At 44.7% G+C, this 26,494-nt stretch overlaps 1 protein-coding gene across 2 annotated transcripts in view; it reads right to left on the bottom strand.

The window, feature by feature from the left end:
• Positions 1–285: 285 nt before the first annotated feature.
• LOC128691729 (bestrophin-1) overlaps positions 286–26,494 on the bottom strand; it is a 106,643-nt gene continuing 80,434 nt past the window's right edge. For both annotated transcript variants that reach the window (XM_053780629.1, XM_053780630.2), the window contains 7 exons: positions 14,844–15,254; positions 14,624–14,734; positions 11,342–11,513; positions 9,616–9,745; positions 6,135–6,373; positions 4,804–5,037; positions 286–4,018 (listed from right to left, as the gene is read on the bottom strand). In XM_053780629.1, coding sequence (XP_053636604.1) covers positions 3,848–4,018; positions 4,804–5,037; positions 6,135–6,373; positions 9,616–9,745; positions 11,342–11,513; positions 14,624–14,734; positions 14,844–14,905 — 1,119 coding nt within the window. In that variant the 5' untranslated portion in view covers positions 14,906–15,254 and the 3' untranslated portion in view covers positions 286–3,847. The remainder of the gene's footprint in view (positions 4,019–4,803; positions 5,038–6,134; positions 6,374–9,615; positions 9,746–11,341; positions 11,514–14,623; positions 14,735–14,843; positions 15,255–26,494) is intronic.

The following is a 26,494-nucleotide window of genomic DNA, read 5'->3' as shown; positions in this document are numbered from 1 at the left end:
CTGTGTGCTAGCTGTGTCCTGGCTGTGTCCTGGCTGTGTGCTGGCTGTGTGCTAGCTGTGTGCTGGCTGTGTCCTGGCTGTGTCCTGGCTGTGTGCTGGCTGTGTGCTAGCTGTGTGCTGGCTGTGTCCTGGCTGTGTGCTAGCTGTGTCCTGGCTGTGTCCTGCCTGTGTGCTGGCTGTGTGCTAGCTGTGTGCTAGCTGTGTCCTGGCTGTGTCCTGGCTGTGTCCTGGTCGACTCAGTGACCAGCAGTGTGTGTGGAGGTTTGGATAAATGATACACAGGTGTGATAGTCACAGTTTATTACCACTGTCAGCTACATGTGTGGTAGACAGCGAGTGTTGCCTGAGTGGACAAGCGTCTCAGGCATCAGCAGGCACCTCCCTCCCTCTCCTACCAAATACCATGTAGCCAGATATTAACAAAACATAGAATAATCAGAACTGAATAATCAGAGCTGAAATTATAGGGAATTATCACAAGAAATAATTTGTTAATAATTTAAAAACAGACTTTTGTAGAGTTTAAATCAAATATTTTTCCTTTGTAGTTACTGAACCTTTTCGACTCTTCAGGAGGAAAGGGTTGAGTTGTATCTCTTGGTTCTCCCTCTAACGTCGCACAGCTTGAATTACAACAACAGTCGTACCTAGCCTTTAACCCCTGAAGGGAGTTTACTCTCTCAATGTTATTGTTACATTATTCTGCTGCTCCCACAACATGTTAACTACGTATTACCTAATATTCCTCTGGTTACTTTGGGTACGTTATGTTGAGTCATGTTCACTCTCCCTTGTCTCGTTGTATCTGTTCAGAATCTAGCCTGACTGTGCTCCATAGGATTTGTGTCTTATTCTCGCAGTATCTGTTCATATCTCAGGCATCAGTCTTAATGTTCTCCTGTGTCTTCTTGAGTACTTAGAAGTGTGTTATGGAGCCCTCGTCTGACGTCCACAATGGCGCTACGTGATCCAGTATGGGAGTCACTCTTCGGTAAAGTATTTAGGCGAACCTCTCGATGTTGTCAGGGAAGATAGGCCTTGGTTATTCCAAGGAATTTTCTTTATCTATTTCCACGGCCAGTTTTTCTTCCTAGGGAGTGTTCTCTCTCCTGTCTCCTTCATTATCCTCCGATTAAATCGTAATAACCAATTTTTCGACCACTGCTGTAGACTGTCCATTACTTTCAACAACCTTCTTTCACATTCTCTAGTTTATATTCTCCTCATTGTTTTGGCATCATTTGCAAAGAAATTTATGTAGAAGTGAACTTCTATAAGCAGCTACTATAATATTTCATTCCTATTACGAACACAGGTAGCAATTCATGGTCCGTTGCACCTGACCTTAACCACAGTCAGCAATACCGGAAGGAACCGGGCAAGACCTGGAGCATACCTGGCAAGGACTAGGCAGACACAGCAGGAGTTGTCTTTTCTGTAACCGTATATTCCTTCATCACTATGTACAATATTTACACAGTTATTAAGTTAGCAGCATAAATAATAAGACAGAGGAGAGAGCCACTCAGACCAGGAGTGGATTCAACCAGAGTAAGCTAGTGTCTTCCTCACAGCCAGGCAGGCAAGTGTGATGTCAACTTGGCTACAGAGCAGGCTCTCTCCTGATTGGTGGGTTAAACTGGACAATTAATACAGTAGTGGGGCCCCAGAACTGCTATACTCTAAATTATCAGTTGGGTGGCGGAGAGGGCGTGTCTATGGTTGTATTGAACGTCGAATGAAGTGTAACATACTCGACACAAGACACAATTCCTTATAGTGACTTTGTTTTCTAAAGTTTTTTTTTCCCTGTTCCATTCTAATACCTCTCTAGTTAACCTGTTTTCTCTCCAGTTTGCTAAGTAGTTTTCCATGTGTCACTGTATTAAAAGTATTCTTGCTGTTTAGAAACATGCAGTCTGCCTCTCTTTCTATTCCTTGATTGAGTTTCTGGTCTTCTTATCATCACAGTCATGTCTGGAGGACTACACTCTCCCGCCTACATATCGGACACTCACGTCTCACTCACAGGTATCTCATGGAAAAACGCTCAGCGCTACTCTGTGAGAAGTACCAAGTTCCGTTGTTATTTCACTATCTCTTAACAGACTGTCCTGTCTATCAGGTGGCACGCACAATACCTCAGACGTCGTCACCGACCTGACGCACTTACTTTACCTCACCTTCTCGCTGATACTCCCATCTTTAACGCAGACTTCTTTGACTCTTTTGTCAGCAATAGCTTTATTATATCGATTTCAATTATATTTTACCGTCAGCGCTGCCCACTACCCTTACTGACTCTGTCTCTTGCATTTCCTTTCAGTGTTCCGCCTTCTTTGTGTTTATGCTTGATCCTTTATTTCTCTTATTCTCACATGGCTCAAAATGTAGTTTTGATTCCGTTGTTGACTTCGTTGCAATGTCTGTTGCAAAGTGTTATCCACTTCCTTTCATGCGAGGATAATTGTTTGTGACTTCCCTGGCAGCTTCTCTGTTCCATGGCGTTAGGTACTCTTCGTACTTCTCCATGTTTCTGGTGAAGAACAGACGAGGTAAAGGAACTGTGAACTGTGTTCCTTAGTTTACTAAGACGTTTCTTGTCACCTGTGAACCTGTGTTTACAGAGTTTCTTCACTTCTTGTATGTACAATGTCCAGTTCGTACACCTTAAAATACCTCATTCCTTGCTAGTCACATTTCCTGTGCACAAATCTCTTGGATTCTGTAATTCTTCATCTGTTCTTTGGTTTCAGTGTCTACCAGGAAGCAAAGTGTCAACATAAGGTGATCGACCGCTGTGAGGTGTGCTGTATTATCAGTTTTCTCTATGTTGGTCTAGTTGTGGGCGAAAACAAGGTCCAGCCTCGCCAGTTTGGTATCACAGTGTGTGTAGTCGTAAGATTGTTTCTGTTATTATAAACTGTGTGTAGCCAGTCTGCAGACAGTCATTACAAAGTGTGTAGTGTGTGTATCACAAAGCGAGTGTACTGAGTAAAAATTTTGCAAAATCACGAAATAATAGAAAAAAATTGCACAGAATGAGGGATCTCTGGAACAAACCTAAAAAGTGTTTACATGAATCTTTTTAAATATATATGACACGAGATACCTGTGACACACGTCCTGTACACCACAATAGACTGCCTGTGATTTAAAACAGTATTCATATATATATATAAGAACAAGTCTACCAGTCGTGTTGCTTATTTGGTATCGATCCTGAGATGTTTATCTCTCATTAGTCACCTAAAATTACATTTAATGTAACAATATAGTCTACTACTCGTATTACTTATTTGGTATCGATCCTAAGATGCATTTATCTTTTATTCGTCAACTAAACTTATACTTATTATAATAATATAATTTAATATAAATATAATTTATTTCCAGTATCAAGGAGACACAACATTTCCTTGATAGATTTAGTTTGTTGGTTGTAAAGTGTATAGGGAGCACGACGGCCATTAACATTTCCCTCGTACATCTAAAATACAGAGTAAACACTATGTATTTGTATTAACGTTGATAGTATTACCAACAATATATCGCATTAGTTGCACTTGTGTCCTTTTGCTTAACAGTACAGTATTTGCACTAAGAGATATATATTCTAGATATTAACAAAGTGTGAGTGTGGAGGTGCTGTTGAGTTACACTGAAGACTAATCTCGGCGTCACCAGCTACATATCACTATGTGTCTCTTGGCTTCTCTTATTAATGGATTAATGGCCACAGTATCACTATTTTTTCTCATTTTGGCATCAACACCAAATATTCGTCTATATTTCACTATACTATAATGATAAAAATAACTGTATATCAGGTCTTTGGTAAGTTTCATTAGATAAGAGAATTTTTGAAGCGATCTTTGGCTGCCATGTTGTCGTTCCCTGAGGATCGGTTGGTCGACACGCCCTTCACAACGAACACTTTTCCGCTGGCGATGTTCTCTGCTTCCTCCATATCCGGGGGAAGGTCGCTGGGCATGGCATCACACAGCAACTTCGACATCTGCAACATTAACACAGGTGTGCAACATTAGACTCAGTGCAAGAGATAGTAACCCAACACAGTGTTGTAATCCTCATTAACACAAACGTAGATTACGTTTGTTAGCAGCCTCACAAACATACTCTACGTTTGTGAGGCTGCCAACAAGAACGACGCGAAGAAAACAACGTTCTTAAACAAGCCTTCATTGTAAATGGTGTTTTTCTCACCATTAGCAAGAGTCTACATTTAGACAGAGGTTCCCAAACTTTTTTATTTTGTTTGATATTTTCGTAGACACGTTACGTCCCATTACGCCCAAAGTTACGTAGGTGAAGGGGGAGGTACGACACTCAGGGGTGTTCCTACACACTCTTGTCAAGACGTTAGTCAAGACGCAAGACACTGGTCAAGACTTGTCAAGACGCTAGTCAACATATAAGACATCACAGACATACATTGTTGATGTCAACTTGATTATCTTACATCTTGATGTTTCAAAGTTATGAAAGTGGACAAGTGTACTATATTTAAGAGGTTCTGAACCAGGGTTCGCTTTGTTCTTTATTCCTGCCTTAATATTAACGTGATTTATGAATAAACACAAATTATGTGAATAATTTATTGTAATAAAACTAAAGAAAGTATCACACACACACACACACAAACACAGAGGAACCAGGAGCTGTGAATCGACCCCCGCAACCACGACTAGGTGAATACACACACACATAAAGTAACAGTTAACTAAACGAAGCAAGTAAAGCAAGGTTAAGACAGGTCAATTACCTTAGCCTAAGACCTACTTTAATGTTTCTTTCCAAATATGAGAGAAACTCGAAGTCGTGGTCATCATCGCCGAAGGGATTGAGTAGAGCCTCGGCCACCTTGAGCCAACCCAAGTAGAAGAAGAGTTGCAGCAGAGCGAAGATGGGGACGTAGAAGTCGACCAGTTGACCGTCGTAACCCTTGGTGGTGTCCAGGAACTGCTCACCCAGCAGTGAGAAGGTGAAGTAAGCGTACACTGCTATGGTCACCACCTGTAACAACCAGGTAACTTTTAGCTCTCAGCGTACACTGCTATGGTCACTACCTGTAACAACCAGGTAACTTTTAGCTCTCAGCGTACACTGCTATGGTCACTACCTGTAACAACCAGGTAACTTTTAGCTCTCAGCGTACACTGCTATGGTCACTACCTGTAACAACCAGGTAACTTTTAGCTCTCAGCGTACACTGCTATGGTCACCACCTGTAACAACAGAGAGTAATATAAAATTTAGTTGTCTATGACTGAATAGTAAACAACATCGACAAGATGAATAACTAGATACATGTACAACATCTGGGTATCTTATTTGTAGACGTTTCGCCATCCAATGGCTTTATCAGTACAAATTCAAGGACATAATAGGAAGACTGTAGAAGTATACACAAAAGACTAGGTAATCAGTCCCTCAGCCTTGGGGTTCTGTACGCCTTTTCTTTTCCCCTTGTTGGTTTTTGGTAATTTGATATGAAAGGTCAACTGAATTAAGATCTTTAGACAAAGTAGTACGAGCTACTGTGTTACATAAACTATGAACAGGACCACTGTCGGGATGGGAGGTGGTTCCTGGACTGGTAGTGTACGGATTTGTATATGACAAATATAAACCATCCACTAGTGGATGGGAACCATCCACTGGTGGATGAGAACCATCCACTAGTGGACAAGAACCATGCACTGGTGGACGGGAACCATGCACTGGTGGACAGGAACCATCCACTGGCGGACAGGAACCATCCACTGGTGAACAGGAACCATCCACTGGTGGACAGGAACCATCCACTGGTGAACAGCAACCAACCACTGGTGGACAGGAACCATCCACTGGTGGACAGGAACCATCCACTGGTGGACAGGAACCATCCACTGGTGGACAGGAACCATCCGTCTTCTTACTGTCTCGTAGGATCGGGAGGCACAGACGATCTCTCACCCACTAACACACATCACAAACGGTCTACGATAGGCTGGCTTAGGCTCTAAACCACTTGTAACCTCCTCCATTGAGAGTTGTTAGTGAGGTACCCTATTAACCTCGACTCTAGGGAGGCTGAGAGACTATGGACAAAATAAGGTGTTAAGTCTGACCTGTGTGTAGACGAGAGGAATGTTGTTGCCATAATAACCCAGGAGGCTCCCACACTTCAGTCTCAGGCTGAGAATTTCTTCGACGAGGGTTTGTAGTGCAATGTCTGAAGCGATGAGACCGTCCTGCCTGGCCTGTTGAAGTGTCTTGGTGGCCCACATGATGGGTACCCAGGCCTTGTGTTGGTCAGTCTGCTCATCCAGACGACGTAGTATCTGCATTTCTTTATCTGTTACGTAGCCTACCAACACAACAACACTGGTCAGTACACTTGATAAATGTTATTAGAGACATATACATTGACAGCACACACACACACACAGTGTGTGTGTGTACTCACCTAGTTGTACTCACCTAGTTGAGATTGCAGGGATCGAGTCCGAGCTCCTGGCCCCGCCTCTTACTGGTCGCTACTAGGTCACTCTCCCTGAACCATGAGCTTTATCGTACCTCTACTTAAAGCTATGTATGGATCCTGCCTCCACTACATCGCCTCCCAAACTATTCCACTTCCTGACTACTCTGTGGCTGAAGAAATACTTCCTAACATCCCTGTGTGTGTGGATTTAAGGGGGTAGATGTGTGGCTTTAAGGGGTAGATGTGTGTCTTTAAGGGGATAGATATGAACTTTGAGGGGGTAGATGTGTTGCTTTAAGGGGATAGATGTGTGGCTTTAAGGGGGTAGATGTGTGGCTTTAAGGAGGTAGATGTGTGGCTTTAAGGGGGTAGATGTGTGGCTTTAAAGGGGTAGATGTGTGGCTTTATGGGGGTAGATGTGTGGCTTTAAGGGGGTAGATGTGTGGCTTTAAGGGGGTAGATGTGTGGCCTTACATTAAGGAGCAGATGTGTGTAGCGCTGCAGTCAGTGTGGAAGCAGGAAGTTCATACTTGGTGCACCAGTTCACTTGTGTTCACATACTGTAGAAAGATTGTGCACTAAAGGCGGAACCTTGGCAAAAAAAGTCAGTAGAAGTGTGTACTAGTGTGTGTGCACTAGAGTGTGCACTAGTGTGTGCACTTGTCATGTGGGTTTTCGATACGGGATGGGTAAAAATACTCACGTAGGCTGGTAGTACGTATAATATATATCGGGAAGTATGGAAAGCGCCAACAGCCGACCTGTCTCTCTCTGCTGCCTACTACGACTGACCCATAGTGCCTACGGGTGAGGGTGTTTGAAATCCTGCTATGGTCAGCAGCAATATGAATACAGTCAATGATTCACACAGACGGTTGGTAGTGAGTCATCTACTGGTACACTGGTTACTGGTAACTGGTTGCTAGGAACTGGTACTACTACTGAGACAATAGTGTGTGCACTAGTGTGTGCACTAGTGTGTGTACTAGTGTGTGCACTAGTGTGTGCACTAGTGTGTGCACTAGTGTGTGTACTAGTGTGTGCACTAGTGTGTGCACTAGTGTGTGCACTAGTGTGTGCACTAGTGTGTGCACTAGTGTGTGCACTAGTGTGTGCACTAGTGTGTGCACTAGTGTGTGTACTAGTGTGTGCACTAGTGTGTGCACTAGTGTTTGCACTAGTGAATGCACTAGTGTGTGCACTAGTGTGTGCACTTGTGTGTGCACTAGTGTGTGCACTAGTGTGTGCACTAGTGTGTGCACTAGTGTGTGCACTAGTGTGTGCACTAGTGTGTGCACTAGTGTGTGTACTAGTGTGTGCACTAATGTGTGCACTAGTGAATGCACTAGTGTGTGCACTTGTGTATGCACTAGTGTGTGCACTAGTGTGTGCACTAGTGTGTGCACTAGTGTGTGCACTAGAGTTTGCGATCATGTTTTCATTTCTTCATCAGTTTGTTTCAAGTCGTGCCAATTTAAGATTTTGTAAGGTCTTAGGTGCCTTAATTGACACTGGTCACTTCCAGGTACACAGATATGTCAACCAGGTACAGAGGTAACACAGCCAGGTACCGCCACGTCTGAGGTCCTGGATGATAAACAAACGTACCTTCACGTCTGAGGTCCTGGATGATAAACAAACGTACCTTCACGTCTGAGGTCCTGGATGATAAACAAACGTACCTTCACGTCTGAAGTCCTGGATGATAAACAAACGTACCTTCACGTCTGAGGTCCTGGATGATAAACAAACGTACCTTCACGTCTGAGGTCCTGGATGATAAACAAACGTACCTTCACGTCTGAGGTCCTGGATGATAAACAAACGTACCTTCACGTCTGAGGTCCTGGATGATAAACAAACGTACCTTCACGTCTGAGGTTCTGGATGATAAACAAACGTACCTTCACGTCTGAGGTCCTGGATGATAAACAAACGTACCTTCACGTCTGAGGTCCTGGATGATAAACAAACGTACCTTCACGTCTGAGGTCCTGGATGATAAACAAACGTACCTTCACGTCTGAGGTCCTGGATGATAAACAAACGTACCTTCACGTCTGAGGTCCTGGATGATAAACAAACGTACCTTCACGTCTGAGGTCCTGGATGATAAACAAACGTACCTTCACGTCTGAGGTCCTGGATGATAAACAAACGTACCTTCACGTCTGAGGTCCTGGATGATAAACAAACGTACCTTCACGTCTGAGGTCCTGGATGATAAACAAACGTACCTTCACGTCTGAGGTCCTGGATGATAAACAAACGTACCTTCACGTCTGAGGTTCTGGATGATAAACAAACGTACCTTCACGTCTGAGGTCCTGGATGATAAACAAACGTACCTTCACGTCTGAGGTCCTGGATGATAAACAAACGTACCTTCACGTCTGAGGTCCTGGATGATAAACAAACGTACCTTCACGTCTGAGGTCCTGGATGATAAACAAACGTACCTTCACGTCTGAGGTCCTGGATGATAAACAAACGTACCTTCACGTCTGAGGTCCTGGATGATAAACAAACGTACCTTCACGTCTGAGGTCCTGGATGATAAACAAACGTACCTTCACGTCTGAGGTCCTGGATGATAAACAAACGTACCTTCACGTCTGAGGTCCTGGATGATAAACAAACGTACCTTCACGTCTGAGGTCCTGGATGATAAACAAACGTACCTTCACGTCTGAGGTCCTGGATGATAAACAAACGTACCTTCACGTCTGAGGTCCTGGATGATAAACAAACGTACCTTCACGTCTGAGGTCCTGGATGATAAACAAACGTACCTTCACGTCTGAGGTCCTGGATGATAAACAAACGTACCTTCACGTCTGAGGTCCTGGATGATAAACAAACGTACCTTCACGTCTGAGGTTCTGGATGATAAACAAACGTACCTTCACGTCTGAGGTCCTGGATGATAAACAAACGTACCTTCACGTCTGAGGTCCTGGATGATAAACAAACGTACCTTCTCGTCTGAGGTCCTGGATGATAAACAAACGTACCTTCACGTCTGAGGTCCTGGATGATAAACAAACGTACCTTCACGTCTGAGGTCCTGGATGATAAACAAACGTACCTTCACGTCTGAGGTCCTGGATGATAAACAAACGTACCTTCACGTCTGAGGTCCTGGATGGTGGAGAGTTTGTCCTTGACGACGGGAGAGACAGTGGCGAAAGTGATAGCAATACCGAGGTTGATGTAACGAAGAACACTATTCCTTACAGTCCGTGATCCCCTGTTCTGAAACACAGACACAGTCACTCTACTAGCTAGTATCACAGACACTACTAGCTAGCATCACACACACTACTAGCTAGCATCACACACACTACTAGCTAGTATCACAGACACTACTAGCTAGTATCTCAGACACTATTAGCTAGGATCACAGACACTACCAGCTAGCATCACAGACACTACTAGCTAGCATCACAGACACTACTAGCTAGCATCACACACACTACTAGCTAGTATCACAGACACTACTAGCTAGTATCTCAGACACTATTAGCTAGGATCACAGACACTACCAGCTAGCATCACAGACACTACTAGCTAGCATCACAGACACTACTAGCTAGGATCACAGACACTACCAGCTAGCATCACAGACACTACTAGCTAGCATCACAGACACTACTAGCTAGGATCACAGACACTACCAGCTAGCATCACAGACACTACCAGTTAGCGTCACAGACACTACCAGCTAGCATCACAGACACTACTAGCTAGCATCACAGACACTACCAGCTAGCATCACAGACACTACCAGCTAGCATCACAGACACTACCAGCTAGCGTTACAGACACTACTAGCTAGCATCACAGACACTACTAGCTAGCATCACAGACACTACCTGCTAGCATCACAGACACTACCAGCTAGCATCACAGACACTACTAGCTAGCATCACAGACACTACTAGCTAGCATCACAGACACTGCTAGCTAGCATCACAGACACTACTAGCTAGCATCACAGACACTGCTAGCTAGCATCACAGACACTACCAGCTAGCATCACAGACACTACTAGCTAGCATCACAGACACTACCAGCTAGCATCACAGACACTACCAGCTAGCATCACAGACACTACCAGCTAGCATCACAGACACTACTAGCTAGCATCACAGACACTACCAGCTAGCATCACAGACACTACTAGCTAGCATCACAGACACTGAAGAACATCAAAATGGTATACAATACCGACAGGTTGTTAGGTAAGACACATATGCAACAGTTAGACATCTTTATTCCGAAACGTTTCGCCTACACAGTAGGCGAAACTATCAGTTAGCATCACAGACACTACCAGCTAGCATCACAGACACTACTAGCTAGCATCACAGACACTACCAGTTAGCATCACAGATACTACCAGCTAGCATCACAGACACTACTAGCTAGCATCACAGACACTACCAGTTAGCATCACAGATACTACCAGCTAGCGTTACAGACACTACTAGCTAGCATCACAGACCCTACTGGCTAGCATCACAGACACTACCAGCTAGCATCACAGACACTACTAGCTAGCATCACAGACACTACCAGCTAGCATCATAGATGATACATCTATACTCAGTAAACATCAAATAATGTCTAACTAGAAGCAACACGGTAATGTAAACATCACAGACACCGAGTCTAACATCACGTACTGACTTTCTCTTGATAAATTAACCCTTATTCAACTAGAGAGAAAAATAATTTATAACATTCTTATATGGATATTTTCCAAACTATAATGTGTATATTACTTAGATAAGGTGAACAGAATATAATATTCAGCGTCTCGTATACAATAAGTTATAGGGGACTGACCGAGCCTGGTATATATGTGGAGGCGAGTATAGCCAGTGTGTCAGGCCATGGCATACTGCGGTATATATCCCACCAGCGACTGACCACCAGAGCTACGTAGAAACCCAGCACGAACGACACAGGGATGAGTGTCCGGTAGCGAGTGAAGCTTATCACTACTTTCTCAAACAATCTGTAACAAACAGGTGTGTTGTTAGATTTTAGAAGACCTGCCTCACGATCACAAACACACACACACACACACACACACACACACACACACACACACACACACACACGTCAGGCCCATATTGCAGTATGCAGCATCAGTATGGAACCCACGTATGGTGAAGAAATTGAAAAAAGTGCAAAAGTTTGCAACAAGACTAGTCCTGGCGCTAAGAGGTATGTCCTACCAGGAGAGGTTAAGGGAACTCAACCTGACAACACTGGAGGACAGGAGTGATAGGAGGAACATGATAACGACATATAAAATACTAAGAGGAATTGACAAGGTGGACAGAGCTACAATATTTCAGAGTTGTGACGCAGTAACAAGAGGACACAAGTGTAATTTGAAAGCTCAGATGAATCATAGGGATGTTAGGAAGTATTTCTTCAGCCTTAGAGTTGTCTTTAAGTGGAACAATCTGGAGAGTGATGCTGTGGAGGGAATATCTATACATAGCTTTAAGAAGAGGTACAATAACGCTCATGGAGCAGTGAGTGGACCTAGTATCGGCCAGTAAAGAGGCGGGGCCAGGAGCTGTGAATCGACCCCTGCAACCAGTTATGGGTAAGTACATATAAATTAGTGATCGCCTGTGTATTCTCCTGTGTACTCTCATATGTAATTTCATGTGTACTTTCATGTGTTCTTGCATGTGTACTCTCATGTGTACTCTCATGTGTACTCATACACATGCACACACGTTTCTCTATCATAATTAATGAACCACAACACCACCTGTGGGGACCCACCTGTGGGGACAACCTGTGGGGACAACCTGTGGGGACCACCTGTGGGGACAACCTGTGGGGACCCACCTGTGGGGACCCACCTGTGGGGACAACCTGTGGGGACAACCTGTGGGGACCACCTGTGGGGACCCACCTGTGGGGACCCACCTGTGGGGACCCACCTGTGGGGACCCACCTGTGGGGACCCACCTGTGGGGACAACCTGTGGGGACAACCTGTGGGGACCACCTGTGGGGACCCACCTGTGGAGACCCACCTGTGGGGACCCACCTGTGGGGACCCACCTGTGGGGACAACCTGTGGGGACAACCTGTGGGGACCCACCTGTGGGGACCCACCTGTGGGGACCCACCTGTGGGGACCCACCTGTGGGGACACACCTGTGGGGACCCACCTGTGGGGACCCACCTGTGGGGACCCACCTGTGGGGACACACCTGTGGGGACCCACCTGTGGGGACCCACCTGTGGGGACCCACCTGTGGGGGACAACCTGTGGGGACCCACCTGTGGGGACCCACCTGTGGGGACACACCTGTGGGGACCCACCTGTGGGGACCCACCTGTGGAGACCCACCTGTGGGGACCCACCTGTGGAGACCCACCTGTGGGGACCCACCTGTGGGGACACACCTGTGGGGACCCACCTGTGGGGACCCACCTGTGGGGACCCACCTGTGGGGACCCACAGCCTTTCTTTAATTATATAAATCTACACAACCTGGTATTGCAAGAACCATCTACACACCTTCGTAATTATTCTCTCAAAGTTCTCCTCAGCTTCCAGAGAAGAACACTGGAAGGAGGGTGATGGAGGGGCTGGAATAGCAGCTTTAGCAACATTCTTACTGGAAAAATAACTCCAACTCCTGTGACACAGACTATGCGGTATTATCTAACACAATAATGTCTGGCAAAACGTAATTATAAACAATAGTCTTTTTTCTCAGCAGTAACATTGTAAGTCATAGTTTTAGCCACGTGATCATCCGAAATTTACGAAAAATGGATTTACAATGATAAGAAAATACTTGACATCAGACTTTAATCTGACTGACATCATACTTTCAGTGGACTGGATGATGCATTGCTTAAGGTGAATGAGAAAAAAGTTTGGGTTTGGTGAATGCTGTCATTGCAAAAAAAAAAAAAATCTGGAAGAGATAAGTCCTGGGTAGAGAGTGAACTTACTGAGGTTCAAGATATTAAAAATTACAAGGTTCATGTTCAAGGTTTTGGAAGCATTGTGTGGAAAGTTATGCACATCAACTTTGGCAAAGATTTATAGATAATTTTGAGCAGTCGTATCCTCGTCAGTTTCTAAACCTGAACCTGAACGTGCTTCCTAGAATATGGAGTGAACCCCTTCTGGCTGAGTAATATTATCTATCAGGGTTCATCATGGTAATATTTGCTTCACAATATTTTAAAACTACCAGCGGATGTAAGTGTGTGTGGTAGGAGCGCTAATGACCGATTCCCAGATAGAGTGGACCTAGTTACGACCAGCGAAGAAGCTGGGGCAAGAGCTAGAACTCAACCCCTGCAACCACAAATAGGTGAGCACCGCCTCTCAGATACTGCCTCTCTCTCCGACGTTCAGCACGGCCAGCCAAGCCTCCAGACAGCCTACACTCGTAGCCGTGAAGGCTGTTTACATCACCAACCTTGTGCTTGTTTATCTGGAACTGTAACCCACATTTTGTTAACATAAAGTAATTTAAGAGTGAAGGAATGCAGGTTACCACACAAGACCCCAGAGACGATAGAGAAGACCCCAGAGACGATAGAGAAGACCCCAGATGTCATGTGGGAGTTCGAACATGTGGATTGGGTAAAGTAATACTCACGTAGGCTGGTAGTACGTATATTACGGATAATGTGGGGAGCGCCCTTACAGCCGTAACCTTGTCTCTCTTGCTCACTCTCGTAAACTGACTGGCCGCCCACAGTACCCATATGTGAGGGGGTCTTTGAATAGTGCTATGGTCAGCACAATATGAGTTCAGACAGTGACTCAGGCAGAGACGGTTGGTAGTGAGTCAACTACTGGTACACTGGTTACTGGTAACTGGTTACTACTACTGAGAGCTCGGCGACGCAAGAGAGACAAGGTTACGGCTGTAAGGGCGCTCCCCACATTATCCGTAATATACGTACTACCAGCCTACGTGAGTATTACTTTACCCAATCCACGTGTTCGAACTCCCACATGATACAGAGACGATAGAGAAGACCCCAGAGACGATAGAGAAGACCCCAGACGCTCATAACAATGACTAAAATCTAGATTACACAATAGCTGAGACGCGTCTAACCTCACCTTCGTTCAGAGTCGTTGAGAGCGAAGCGGTAGATGAAGGAGATAACGTAGAAGAATATGAGATAAACTACTATGTCCTGCCACACAGTCTTGTAGACGCTCCCTCGCCACCTGCCACAATATCATCATCATTCGTCATCTCTGAAGAAATACGTATATATACATATGACAGTATTCGACAATAATGTATACTGAACTGAGTCGAAGTTCTTAAACCCACCTGATGAGGAGTTTGAAAAAACCTCCTTGACTTGCCACTAAGTCAGTGTACTGGACAGTCATTGCTGTTGCTGTGTGGCCAGGTGGCCACTAGCTGTGTTGCAGCACGGCTCTGGTGGCCTAGAACCCCGGGGTGGCCAACAACGCCGGGGTGGCCAAGGATGTCTGGGTGGCCAAGGACGCCAGAGATGGCCAAGGATGCCGGGAGTGGCCAAGAACGGCTGTGCTTCTGGTCTACGGTGGTGGAGAGCTATGGTGGTGGTGGTGATAAACAGCTGTGGTGGTGGTGGTGATGGTGGTGGTGGTGGTGGTGGTGTTGGTGGACGGCAGTACAGTACAGGTATGGTACTGAACGACGATAACACTCACGTACACGTACAGGTACACTAACTAACGTACGTGCCTAAACAAGCTGCAAAAATAAAGACTAATTAGAAAAAAGTGAACAAGAACAACAATTATGTTTGGTTTATATGAGTCAAACACCGTGTTTGGTTTATATGAGTCAAACACCGTGTTTGGTTTATATGAGTCAAACACCGTGTTTGGTTTATATGAGTCAAACACCGTGTTTGGTTTATATGAGTCAAACACCGTGTTTGGTTTATATGAGTCAAACACCGTGTTTGGTTTATATGAGTCAAACACCGTGTTTGGTTTATATGAGTCAAACACCGTGTTTGGTTTATATGAGTCAAACACCGTGTTTGGTTTATATCTGAGTCAAACACCGTGTTTGGTTTATATGAGTCAAACACCGTGTTTGGTTTATATCTGAGTCAAACACCGTGTTAGGTTTATATGAGTCAAACACCGTGTTTGGTTTATATGAGTCAAACACCGTGTTTGGTTTATATATGAGTCAAATACCGTGTTTGGTTTATATGAGTCAAACACCGTGTTTGGTTTATATGAGTCAAACACCGTGTTTGGTTTATATGAGTCAAACACCGTGTTTGGTTTATATGAGTCAAACACCGTGTTTGGTTTATATGAGTCAAACACCGTGTTTGGTTTATATCTGAGTCAAACACCGTGTTTGGTTTATATGAGTCAAACACCGTGTTTGGTTTATATCTGAGTCAAACACCGTGTTAGGTTTATATGAGTCAAACACCGTGTTTGGTTTATATGAGTCAAACACCGTGTTTGGTTTATATATGAGTCAAATACCGTGTTTGGTTTATATGAGTCAAACACCGTGTTTGGTTTATATGAGTCAAACACCGTGTTTGGTTTATATGAGTCAAACACCGTGTTTGGTTTATATATGAGTCAAATACCGTGTTTGGTTTATATGAGTCAAACACCGTGTTTGTTTTATATGAGTCAAACACCTTGTTTGGTTTATATGAGTCAAACACCGTGTTTGGTTTATATATGAGTCAAACACCGTGTTTGGTTTATATGAGTCAAACACCGTGTTTGGTTTATATATGAGTCAAACACCGTGTTTGGTTTATATATGAGTCAAACACCGTGTTTGGTTTATATATGAGTCAAACACCGTGTCTGGTTTATATCTGAGTCAAACACAGTGTTTGGTTTATATTTGAGTAAAACACTGTGTTTGGTTTATATCTGAGTCAAACACCGTGTTTGGTTTATATTTGAGTAAAACACTGTGTTTGGTTTACATCTGAGTCAAACACCGTGTTTGGTTTATATTTGAGTAAAACACTGTGTTTGGTTTATATCTGAGTCAAACACCGTGTTTGGTTTATATTTGAGTTAAACACCGTGTTTGGTTTATATCTGAGAAAACACCGTGTTTAGTTTATATTTGAGTAAAACACTGTGTTTGGTTTATATTTGAGTAAAACACCGTGTTTGGTTTATATCTGAGTCAAACACCGTGTTTGGTTTATATTTGAGTAAAACACTGTTTGGTTTATATTTGAATTGAACACCGTGTTTGGTTTATATCTGAGTCACACACCGTGTTTGGTTTATATTTGAGTAAAACACTGTGTTTGGTTTATATCTGAGTCAAACACCGTGTTTGGTTTATATCTGAGTCAAACACTGTGATTGGTTTATATTTGAGTCAAACACTGTGATTGGTTTATATTTGAGTAAAGAACCGTGTTTGGTTTATATTTGAGTAAAACACCGTGTTTGGTTTATAATAAACGGTACTATGTTAAGATGGGGTCGTGGCTTCGTCTAGATACTAAACATTTTCAAAGCCCGATGAGAGTGAGTACATGTTGAGTACGAGTGTATGCTGAGTACCATGTGAGCCACCTTGAGTACGACAGTGTGTGCTGAGTACCATGTGAGTCACCTTGAGTACGACAGTGTGTGCTGAGTACCATGTGAGCCACCTTGAGTACGATAGTGTGTGCTGAGTACCATGTGAGCCACCTTGAGTACGACAGTGTGTGCTGAGTACCATGTGAGCCACCTTGAGTACGACAGTGTGTGCTGAGTACCATGTGAGCCACCTTGAGTACGACAGTGTGTGCTGAGTACCATGTGAGCCACCTTGAGTACGACAGTGTGTGCTGAGTACCATGTGAGCCACCTTGAGTACGACAGTGTGTGCTGAGTACCATGTGAGCCACCTTGAGTACGACAGTGTGTGCTGAGTACCATGTGAGCCACCTTGAGTACGACAGTGTGTGCTGAGTACCATGTGAGCCACCTTGAGTACGACAGTGTGTGCTGAGTACCATGTGAGCCACCTTGAGTACGATAGTGTGTGCTGAGTACCATGTGAGCCACCTTGAGTACGATAGTGTGTGCTGAGTACCATGTGAGCCACCTTGAGTACGACAGTGTGTGCTGAGTACCATGTGAGCCACCTTGAGTACGATAGTGTGTGCTGAGTACCATGTGAGCCACCTTGAGTGCGATAGTGTATGCTGAGTACCATGTGAGCCACCTTGAGTACGACAGTGTGTGCTGAGTACCATGTGAGCCACCTTGAGTACGACAGTGTGTGCTGAGTACCATGTGAGCCACCTTGAGTACGACAGTGTGTGCTGAGTACCATGTGAGCCACCTTGAGTACGACAGTGTGTGCTGAGTACCATGTGAGCCACCTTGAGTACTACAGTGTGTGCTGAGTACCATGTGAGCCACCTTGAGTACGACAGTGTGTGCTGAGTACCATGTGAGCCACCTTGAGTACGATAGTGTGTGCTGAGTACCATGTGAGCCACCTTGAGTGCGATAGTGTATGCTGAGTACCATGTGAGCCACCTTGAGTACGACAGTGTGTGCTGAGTACCATGTGAGCCACCTTGAGTACGACAGTGTGTGCTGAGTACCATGTGAGCCACCTTGAGTACGACAGTGTGTGCTGAGTACCATGTGAGTCACCTTGAGTACGACAGTGTGTGCTGAGTACCATGTGAGCCACCTTGAGTACGACAGTGTGTGCTGAGTACCATGTGAGCCACCTTGAGTACGACAGTGTGTGCTGAGTACCATGTGAGCCACCTTGAGTACGACAGTGTGTGCTGAGTACCATGTGAGTCACCTTGAGTACGACAGTGTGTGCTGAGTACCATGTGAGCCACCTTGAGTACGACAGTGTGTGCTGAGTACCATGTGAGCCACCTTGAGTACGACAGTGTGTGCTGAGTACCCTGTGAGCCACCTTGAGTACGACAGTGTGTGCTGAGTACCATGTGAGCCACCTTGAGTACGACAGTGTGTGCTGAGTACCATGTGAGCCACCTTGAGTACGACAGTGTGTGCTGAGTACCATGTGAGCCACCTTGAGTACGACAGTGTGTGCTGAGTACCATGTGAGCCACCTTGAGTACGATAGTGTGTGCTGAGTACCATGTGAGCCACCTTGAGTACGATAGTGTGTGCTGAGTACCATGTGAGCCACCTTGAGTACGACAGTGTGTGCTGAGTACCATGTGAGCCACCTTGAGTACTACAGTGTGTGCTGAGTACCATGTGAGTCACCTTGAGTACGACAGTGTGTGCTGAGTACCATGTGAGCCACCTTGAGTACTACAGTGTGTGCTGAGTACCATGTGAGCCAGGGGGGGTTCTGTTTCCGGGGCTCTATCTCCCACACAGCCCGGCCAGAGTACAGGCTTCCCTCTTGAGAGCTTGGTCAAGCAAGCTGTTTCTGCTAGTGTCCCGCAGTTTCACACATGCATCATAACCCGGTTGATCCACCACATATAGAGAGTATCTCCAACTATCTTCGTTCCAGCAATATTTATGACATTTGCTGGTAGTAGACTACCATGGTACCATGATTGTTGAACCCTGGATGTTGACACAGTGTACGACTGTATCATGGTACCATGATTGTTGAACCATGGATGTTGACACAGTGTACGACTGTGTCATGGTACCATGACTGTTGAACCATGGATGTTGATACAGTGTACGACTGTGTCATGGTACCATGATTGTTGAACCCTGGATGTTGACACAGCACAGTGTACGACTGTGTCATGGTACCATGACTGTTCAACCATGGATGTTGACACAGTGTACGACTGTGTCATGATACCATGATTGCTGAACCCTGGATGTTGACACAGTGTACGACTGTGTCATGGTACCATGATTGTTGAACCCTGCATGTTGACACAGTGTACGACTGTCATGGTACCAAGATTGTTGAACCCTAGATGTTGACACAGTGTACGATTGTGTCATGGTACCATGACTGTTGAACCCTGGATGTTGACACAGTGTACGACTGTCATGGTACCATCATTGCTGAACCCTGGATGTTGACACAGTGTACGACTGTGTCATGGTACCATGACTGTTGAACCCTGGATGTTGACACAGTGTACGACTGTGTCATGGTACCATGATTGTTGAACCATGGATGTTGACACAGTGTACGACTGTGTCATGGTACCATGATTGTTGAACCCTGGATGTTGACACAGTGTACGACTGTGTCACGGTACCATGACTGTTCAACTATGGATGTTGACACAGTGTACGACTGTGTCATGGTACCATGACTGTTGAACCATGGATGTTGACACAGTGTACGACTGTGTCATGATACCATGACTGTTGAACCCTGGACGTTGACACAGTGTACGACTGTGTCATGGTACCATGATTATTGAACCATGGATGTTGACACAGTGTACGACTGTGTCATGGTACCATGATTGTTGAACCCTGGATGTTGACACAGTGTACGACTGTGTCATGGTACCATGACTGTTGAACCCTGGATGTTGACACAGTGTACGACTGTGTCATGGTACCATGATTGTTGAACCATGGATGTTGACACAGTGTACGACTGTGTCATGGTACCATGATTGTTGAACCCTGGATGTTGACACAGTGTACGACTGTGTCATGGTACCATGACTGTTGAACCATGGATGTTGACACAGTGTACGACTGTGTCATGGTACCATGACTGTTGAACCCTGGATGTTGACACAGTGTACGACTGTGTCATGATACCATGACTGTTGAACCCTGGATGTTGACACAGTGTACGACTGTGTCATGGTACCATGATTGTTGAACTCTGGATGTTGACACAGTGTACGACTGTGTCATGGTACCATGATTGTTGAACCCTGGATGTTGACACAGTGTACGACTGTGTCATGGTACCATGATTGTTGAACCATGGATGTTGACACAGTGTACGACTGTGTCATGGTACCATGATTGTTGAACCCTGGATGTTGACACAGTCTACGACTGTCATGGTACCATGATTGTTGAACCATGGATGTTGATACAGTGTACGACAGTGTCATGGTACCATGATTGTTGAACCCTGGATGTTGACACAGTGTACGACAGTGTCATGGTACCATGATTGTTGAACCCTGGATGTTGACACAGTGTACGACAGTGTCATGGCACCATGATTGTTGAACCCTGGATGTTGACACAGTGTACGACTGTCATGGTACCATGATTGTTGAACCATTGATGTTGACACAGTGTACGACAGTGTCATGGTACCATGATTGTTGAACCATGGATGTTGACACAGTGTACGACTGTCATGGTACCATGATTGTTGAACCATTGATGTTGACACAGTGTACGACAGTGTCATGGTAAAATGATTGTTGAACCATGGATGTTGAACCAGTGTACGACAGTGTCATGGTACCATGATTGTTGAACCATGGAAGTTGACACAGTGTACGACAGTGTCATGGTACCATGATTGTTGAACCATGGATGTTGACACAGTGTACGACTGTGCCATGATACCATGATTGTTGAACCATGGATGTTGACACAGTGTACGACAGTGTCATGGTACCATGATTGTTGAACCATGGATGTTGACACAGTGTACGACTGTGTCATGGTACCATGATTGTTGAACCCTGCATGTTGACACAGTGTACGACTGTCATGGTACCATGATTGTTGAACCCTGGATGTTGACACAGTGTACGACTGTGTCATGGTACCATGATTGTTGAACCATTAATGTTGACACAGTGTACGACTGTGTCATGGTACCATGATTGTTGAACCATGGATGCTGACACAGTGTGCGACTGTGTCATGGTACCATGATTGTTGATCCCTGGATGTTGACACAGTGTACGACTGTCATGGTACCATGATTGTTGAACCCTGGATGTTGACACAGTGTACGACTGTGTCATGGTACCATGATTGTTGAACCATGGATGTTGACACAGTGTACGACTGTGTCATGGTACCATGATTGTTGAACCATTGATGTTGACTCAGTGTACAACAGTGTCATGGTAAAATGATTGTTGAACCATAGATGTTGAACCAGTGTACGACAGTGTTATGGTACCATGATTGTTGAACCATGGAAGTTGACACAGTGTACGACTGTGTCATGGTACCATGATTGTTGAACCATGGATGTTGACACAGTGTACGACTGTGTCATGGTACCATGATTGTTGAACCCTGGATGTTGACACAGTGTACGACTGTCATGGTACCATGATTGTTGAACCATGGATGTTGACACAGTGTACGACTGTGTCATGGTACCATGATTGTTGAACCCTGGATGTTGACACAGTGTACGACTGTCATGGTACCATGATTGTTGAACCATGGATGTTGACACAGTGTACGACTGTGTCATGGTACCATGATTGTTGAACCCTGGATGTTGACACAGTGTACGACTGTCATGGTACCATGATTGTTGAACCCTGGATGTTGACACAGTGTACGACAGTGTCATGGTACCATGATTGTTGAACCATGGATGTTGACACAGTGTACGACAGTGTCATGGTACCATGATTGTTGAACCATGGATGTTGACACAGTGTACGACAGTGTCATGATGACCTGCAGGATTAACACTGAGTAAACACAAACTGGGTTTAATTTAATCCAAGTCTCTGGGATGACAGTGTCCTGGTAATGGTATGTGGGTGGATGACAGTGTCCTGGTAATGGTATGTGGGTGGATGGCAGTGTCCTGGTAATGGTATGTGGGTGGATGACAGTGTCCTGGTAATGGTATGTGGGTGGATGACAGTGTCCTGGTAATGGTATGTGGGTGGATGGCAGTGTCCTGGTAATGGTATGTGGGTGGATGACAGTGTCCTGGTAATGGTATGTGGGTGGATGACAGTGTCCTGGTAATGGTATGTGGGTGGATGGCAGTGTCCTGGTAATGGTATGTGAGTGGATGGCAGTGTCCTGGTAATGGTATGTGAGTGGATTGCAGTGTCCTGGTAATGGTAAGTGGGTGGATGGCAGTGTCCTGGTAATGGTATGTGGGCGGATGGCAGTGTCCTGGTAATGGTATGTGGGTGGATGAGTGTCCTGGTAATGGTATGTGGGTGGATGGCAGTGTCCTGGTATGGTATGTGGGTGGATGACAGTGTCCTGGTAAGGTATGTGGGTGGATGGCAGTGTCCGGGTATGGTATGTAGGTGGATGGCAGTGTCCTGGTATGGTATGTGGGGTGGATGGCAGTGTCCTGGTATGGTATATGGGTGGATGGCAGTGTCCTGGTATGGTATGTGGTTGGATGGCAGTGTCCTGGTAATGGTATGTAGGTGGATGGCAGTGTCCTGGTATGGTATGTGGTTGGATGGCAGTGTCCTGGTAATGGTATGTAGGTGGATGGCAGTGTCCTGGTATGGTATGTAGGTGGATGGCAGTGTCCTGGTATGGTATGTGGGGTGGATGGCAGTGTCCTGGTATGGTATGTGGGTGGATGGCAGTGTCCTGGTATGGTATATGGGTGGATGGCAGTGTCCTGGTATGGTATGTAGGTGGATGGCAGTGTCCTGGTATGGTTTGTGGGGTGGATGGCAGTGTCCTGGTATGGTATGTGGGTGGATGGCAGTCCTGATATGGTATATGGGTGGATGGCAGTGTCTTGGTATGGTATGTGGGTGTATGGCAGTGTCCTGGTATGGTATGTGGGTGGATGGCAGTGTCCTGGTATGGTATGTAGGTGGATGGCAGTGTCCTGGTATGGTATGTGGGTGGATGGCAGTGTCCTGATATGGTATATGGGTGGATGGCAGTGTCTTGGTATGGTATGTGGGTGTATGGCAGTGTCCTGGTATGGTATGTGGGTGGATGGCAGTGTCCTGGTATGGTATGTGGGTGTATGGCAGTATCATGGTAGTGGTATGTGGATCATGGCGCTAACCCTCATGTAGTCGATAGATTGTAAACACCATTAACTGGACCAGCCGTAAATCAATGAATCATTCTTTCTCCCCTAATTATATGCATAAGTTGTTCGTAACTCACCCTACAATATACATGAGAGAGAGAGAGAGAGTAATCCCAAATATAATAATAATAATAATAATAATAATGATAATAATAATAATAATAATAATAATAATAATAATAATAATAATAATAATAATAATAATCTTTATTTCTATAGGTACATGATACAACTTATACAGACCATAGCTGACACCAACGACATACTATATAGAAAGCCCCTGGTTGTACAAAGCATTTCACGCAACTTAGGTTAATCTTGTCCCCCAGAATGCGACCAACACCAGTCTGTTAACACTCAGGTACCTACTCACATCTTTTCCTTTTCTTTTTCCAGTTCATTACATGGTAGTGGTGTGTGTCCGGCCCAGCAGCTACTGTGGCTTTCAACCCTCGCTTTCAATGTATATCATCTAACTTTAGCACCAATAATATAGCTCATTTACGGAAAAAAAAAATACGGACCCAGCACCACTGCCTGGAGTACACCTGGAAGGTGTTCCGGGGGGTCAACACCCCCGCAGCCCGGTCCTTGATCAGGTCTCGCTGTATATTCCATTTTTTGTCAAATTTATGATGTGGCAGTGAGAGAGAGTCAGTTTAGAGCAATAACAAACCACTGTCAGAGATCTAATGTGAAATAAACAATGCTAATAAGACACCCACCAGTACAGGTGTCTACATCACCTGGAGGCTGTGATGAACAGCAAGTAGGGGAAAAACAGCGAGATTCCTGGTAGTAACAAAACGTAACCTAAACTGCCTGCAGCAACAACCATCAGAAAAATGCTTGTGTCCGACAAAGCAGCAAGGAGAGCCACCTGTGTCCAACACAGAAGCAAACAGGGCCACCTGTGTCCAACACAGAAGCAAACAGGGCCACCTGTGTCCAACACAGAAGCAAACAGGGCCACCTGTGTCCAACACAACTTTTCTGTACTCGACTGAAGAAGCCTACTGTGTAGGCGAAACGTTTCGAAATAAAGATACCTAACTGTTGCATATGTGTCTTACCTAACAATCTGTCGGTATTTTATACCATTTTAATGTTCACGTAATGTCCTTGAATTTGTATTGATGAAGCCACTGGAGGGCGAAACGTCTACATATAAAGACACATAGATGTTGCACTTGTGTCAGTTAATAACTTTCAGAATAACTATTATTTTTTTTGTTAGGGATGATCAAGGGAATTACTTTTAAAGTTGAGGATTATTTGGGAAAAATAATCCTCAATAAATAATCCATTTTCCAAAATTATTTTCGGTTATCATTTGTATTTTAGAAAATATACGATTTAATAGAGAAATTTGCCTTTGATGAGTTCCCATAGTTTTCTACTCTCGGAGCCCCGCCTTAGGCTAGGCTCTCCTGGTACTTTACCTGGTCAACCAGGCTGTTGCTGCTGGTGGCCCACTGGCCCAAATATCCATCACAGCCTGGTTCATCTGGCACCTGGTGAAGATACTTGTCTAGTTTCCTCTTAAAGACTTCTACACTTGTTCCAGTAGTATTTCTGATATCTTCTGGTAAGATTTTGAATAGTCTAGGGCCACGGATGTTGATACAGTGTTCCCTTATTGTGCCCACCGCACCCCTGCTTTTCACTGGGTTTATTTTGCACTTCCTCCCACATCTCTCGCTCCAGTATGTTGTGCAAATATGGGACCAGGCCCTCAACTGCTTTCCAAGTATATATATATATATATTATATCATGTATCTCTGCCCTCCGCTCCAGTGATAGTTCTCCTGCCTTGGATGGAGCCGTCAACACTGAGCAATAAACCAAATGAAAGACCACAAATAATTTGAAATGTGTCACCACTGGCATTATTTCCCTTGTTTTGAAAGTTCTTATTATTCATCCTGTCATCTTCCTGGCTGTCATGACCTTGTTCTTGCTGTGTTCTTCGGAAGATCAGCTGACAAAATTATTCGCAAGTTTTTCACGTGTTCCTTTCATTCTGTCTGATAACCCTCTTGAGCTGTGTATACAGTGTTTCATTTGAGTTCTTATTTCTTTCCATACCTAAGCTGCTGGAACTCATTACCAATGAACCTCATTCTCAGTCATTCTCTTTGGCACGAAACATAAACTGAGAAGGGTAAATAATTTTAATGTCCAGTGTAATTGGGAACACATTACCAGTAAAATATCTGGGAATCCCCTTTGACCCATGCAAGTCAGGAGAATTGATAGGGAACAGTGTAGTAAAGAAAGCGAATACCAGACTGAAGTTCCTCTACAGACAAGCACAGTGTCTATCTACTGAGGCACAGTGTCTACCTACTGAGGCACCGTATCTACCTACTGAGGCTCGCAGGACCCTATGTCTAGCCCTTATACAATGTCATATGGACTACGATTTCTCTTCCTGGTACTCTGCCTTGACAAAAAAAACTGATAGACTGCAAATCACCCAGAACAAAATCGTAAGATTCATCCTGGGGCTGGGACCAAGAGAACATGTAGGCCAGGATGAATTACAGCAGTTGGATATGCTGAATGTTGAAGACAGAGTAAAACAACTGAAGCTAAATCAAGTTTATAAAATTGCTCACAAACAGTGTCCAGAATATCTTGCTGTCAATTTTGTCAAGGTTGGGAACCGCAGCAATCATAGTACTAGGGGGAGAGAGCACAACTTTGTAGTACCCACAGTCAGTGGCCAGGCTTCAAACACCTTTTATTGTACAGCAATAAAGGAATGGAACAGACTGCCCGCACATGTCAAAGCCAGTCATAGCATGAACCAGTTCAAGAAGACTGCCAAAAGGTGTCTGATGAATGTAGCTACAGAAAGGGAGGGGAATGATTTTCTATTTTTTAGCTAACACACGTGTAAATTTTACCTTATTCCTAGTAATGACCCTCGTGTAGTAGATAGTCTTAATGACCCTCGTGTAGTAGATAGTCTTAATGACCCTCGTGTAGTAGATAGTCTTAATGACCCTCGTGTAGT

The sequence above is a fragment of the Cherax quadricarinatus genome, chromosome 26, assembly GCF_038502225.1.
Source record: "Cherax quadricarinatus isolate ZL_2023a chromosome 26, ASM3850222v1, whole genome shotgun sequence".
NCBI classification, from domain to species: domain Eukaryota; kingdom Metazoa; phylum Arthropoda; class Malacostraca; order Decapoda; family Parastacidae; genus Cherax; species Cherax quadricarinatus.
This window is presented reverse-complemented; position numbering and strand designations above follow the sequence as displayed.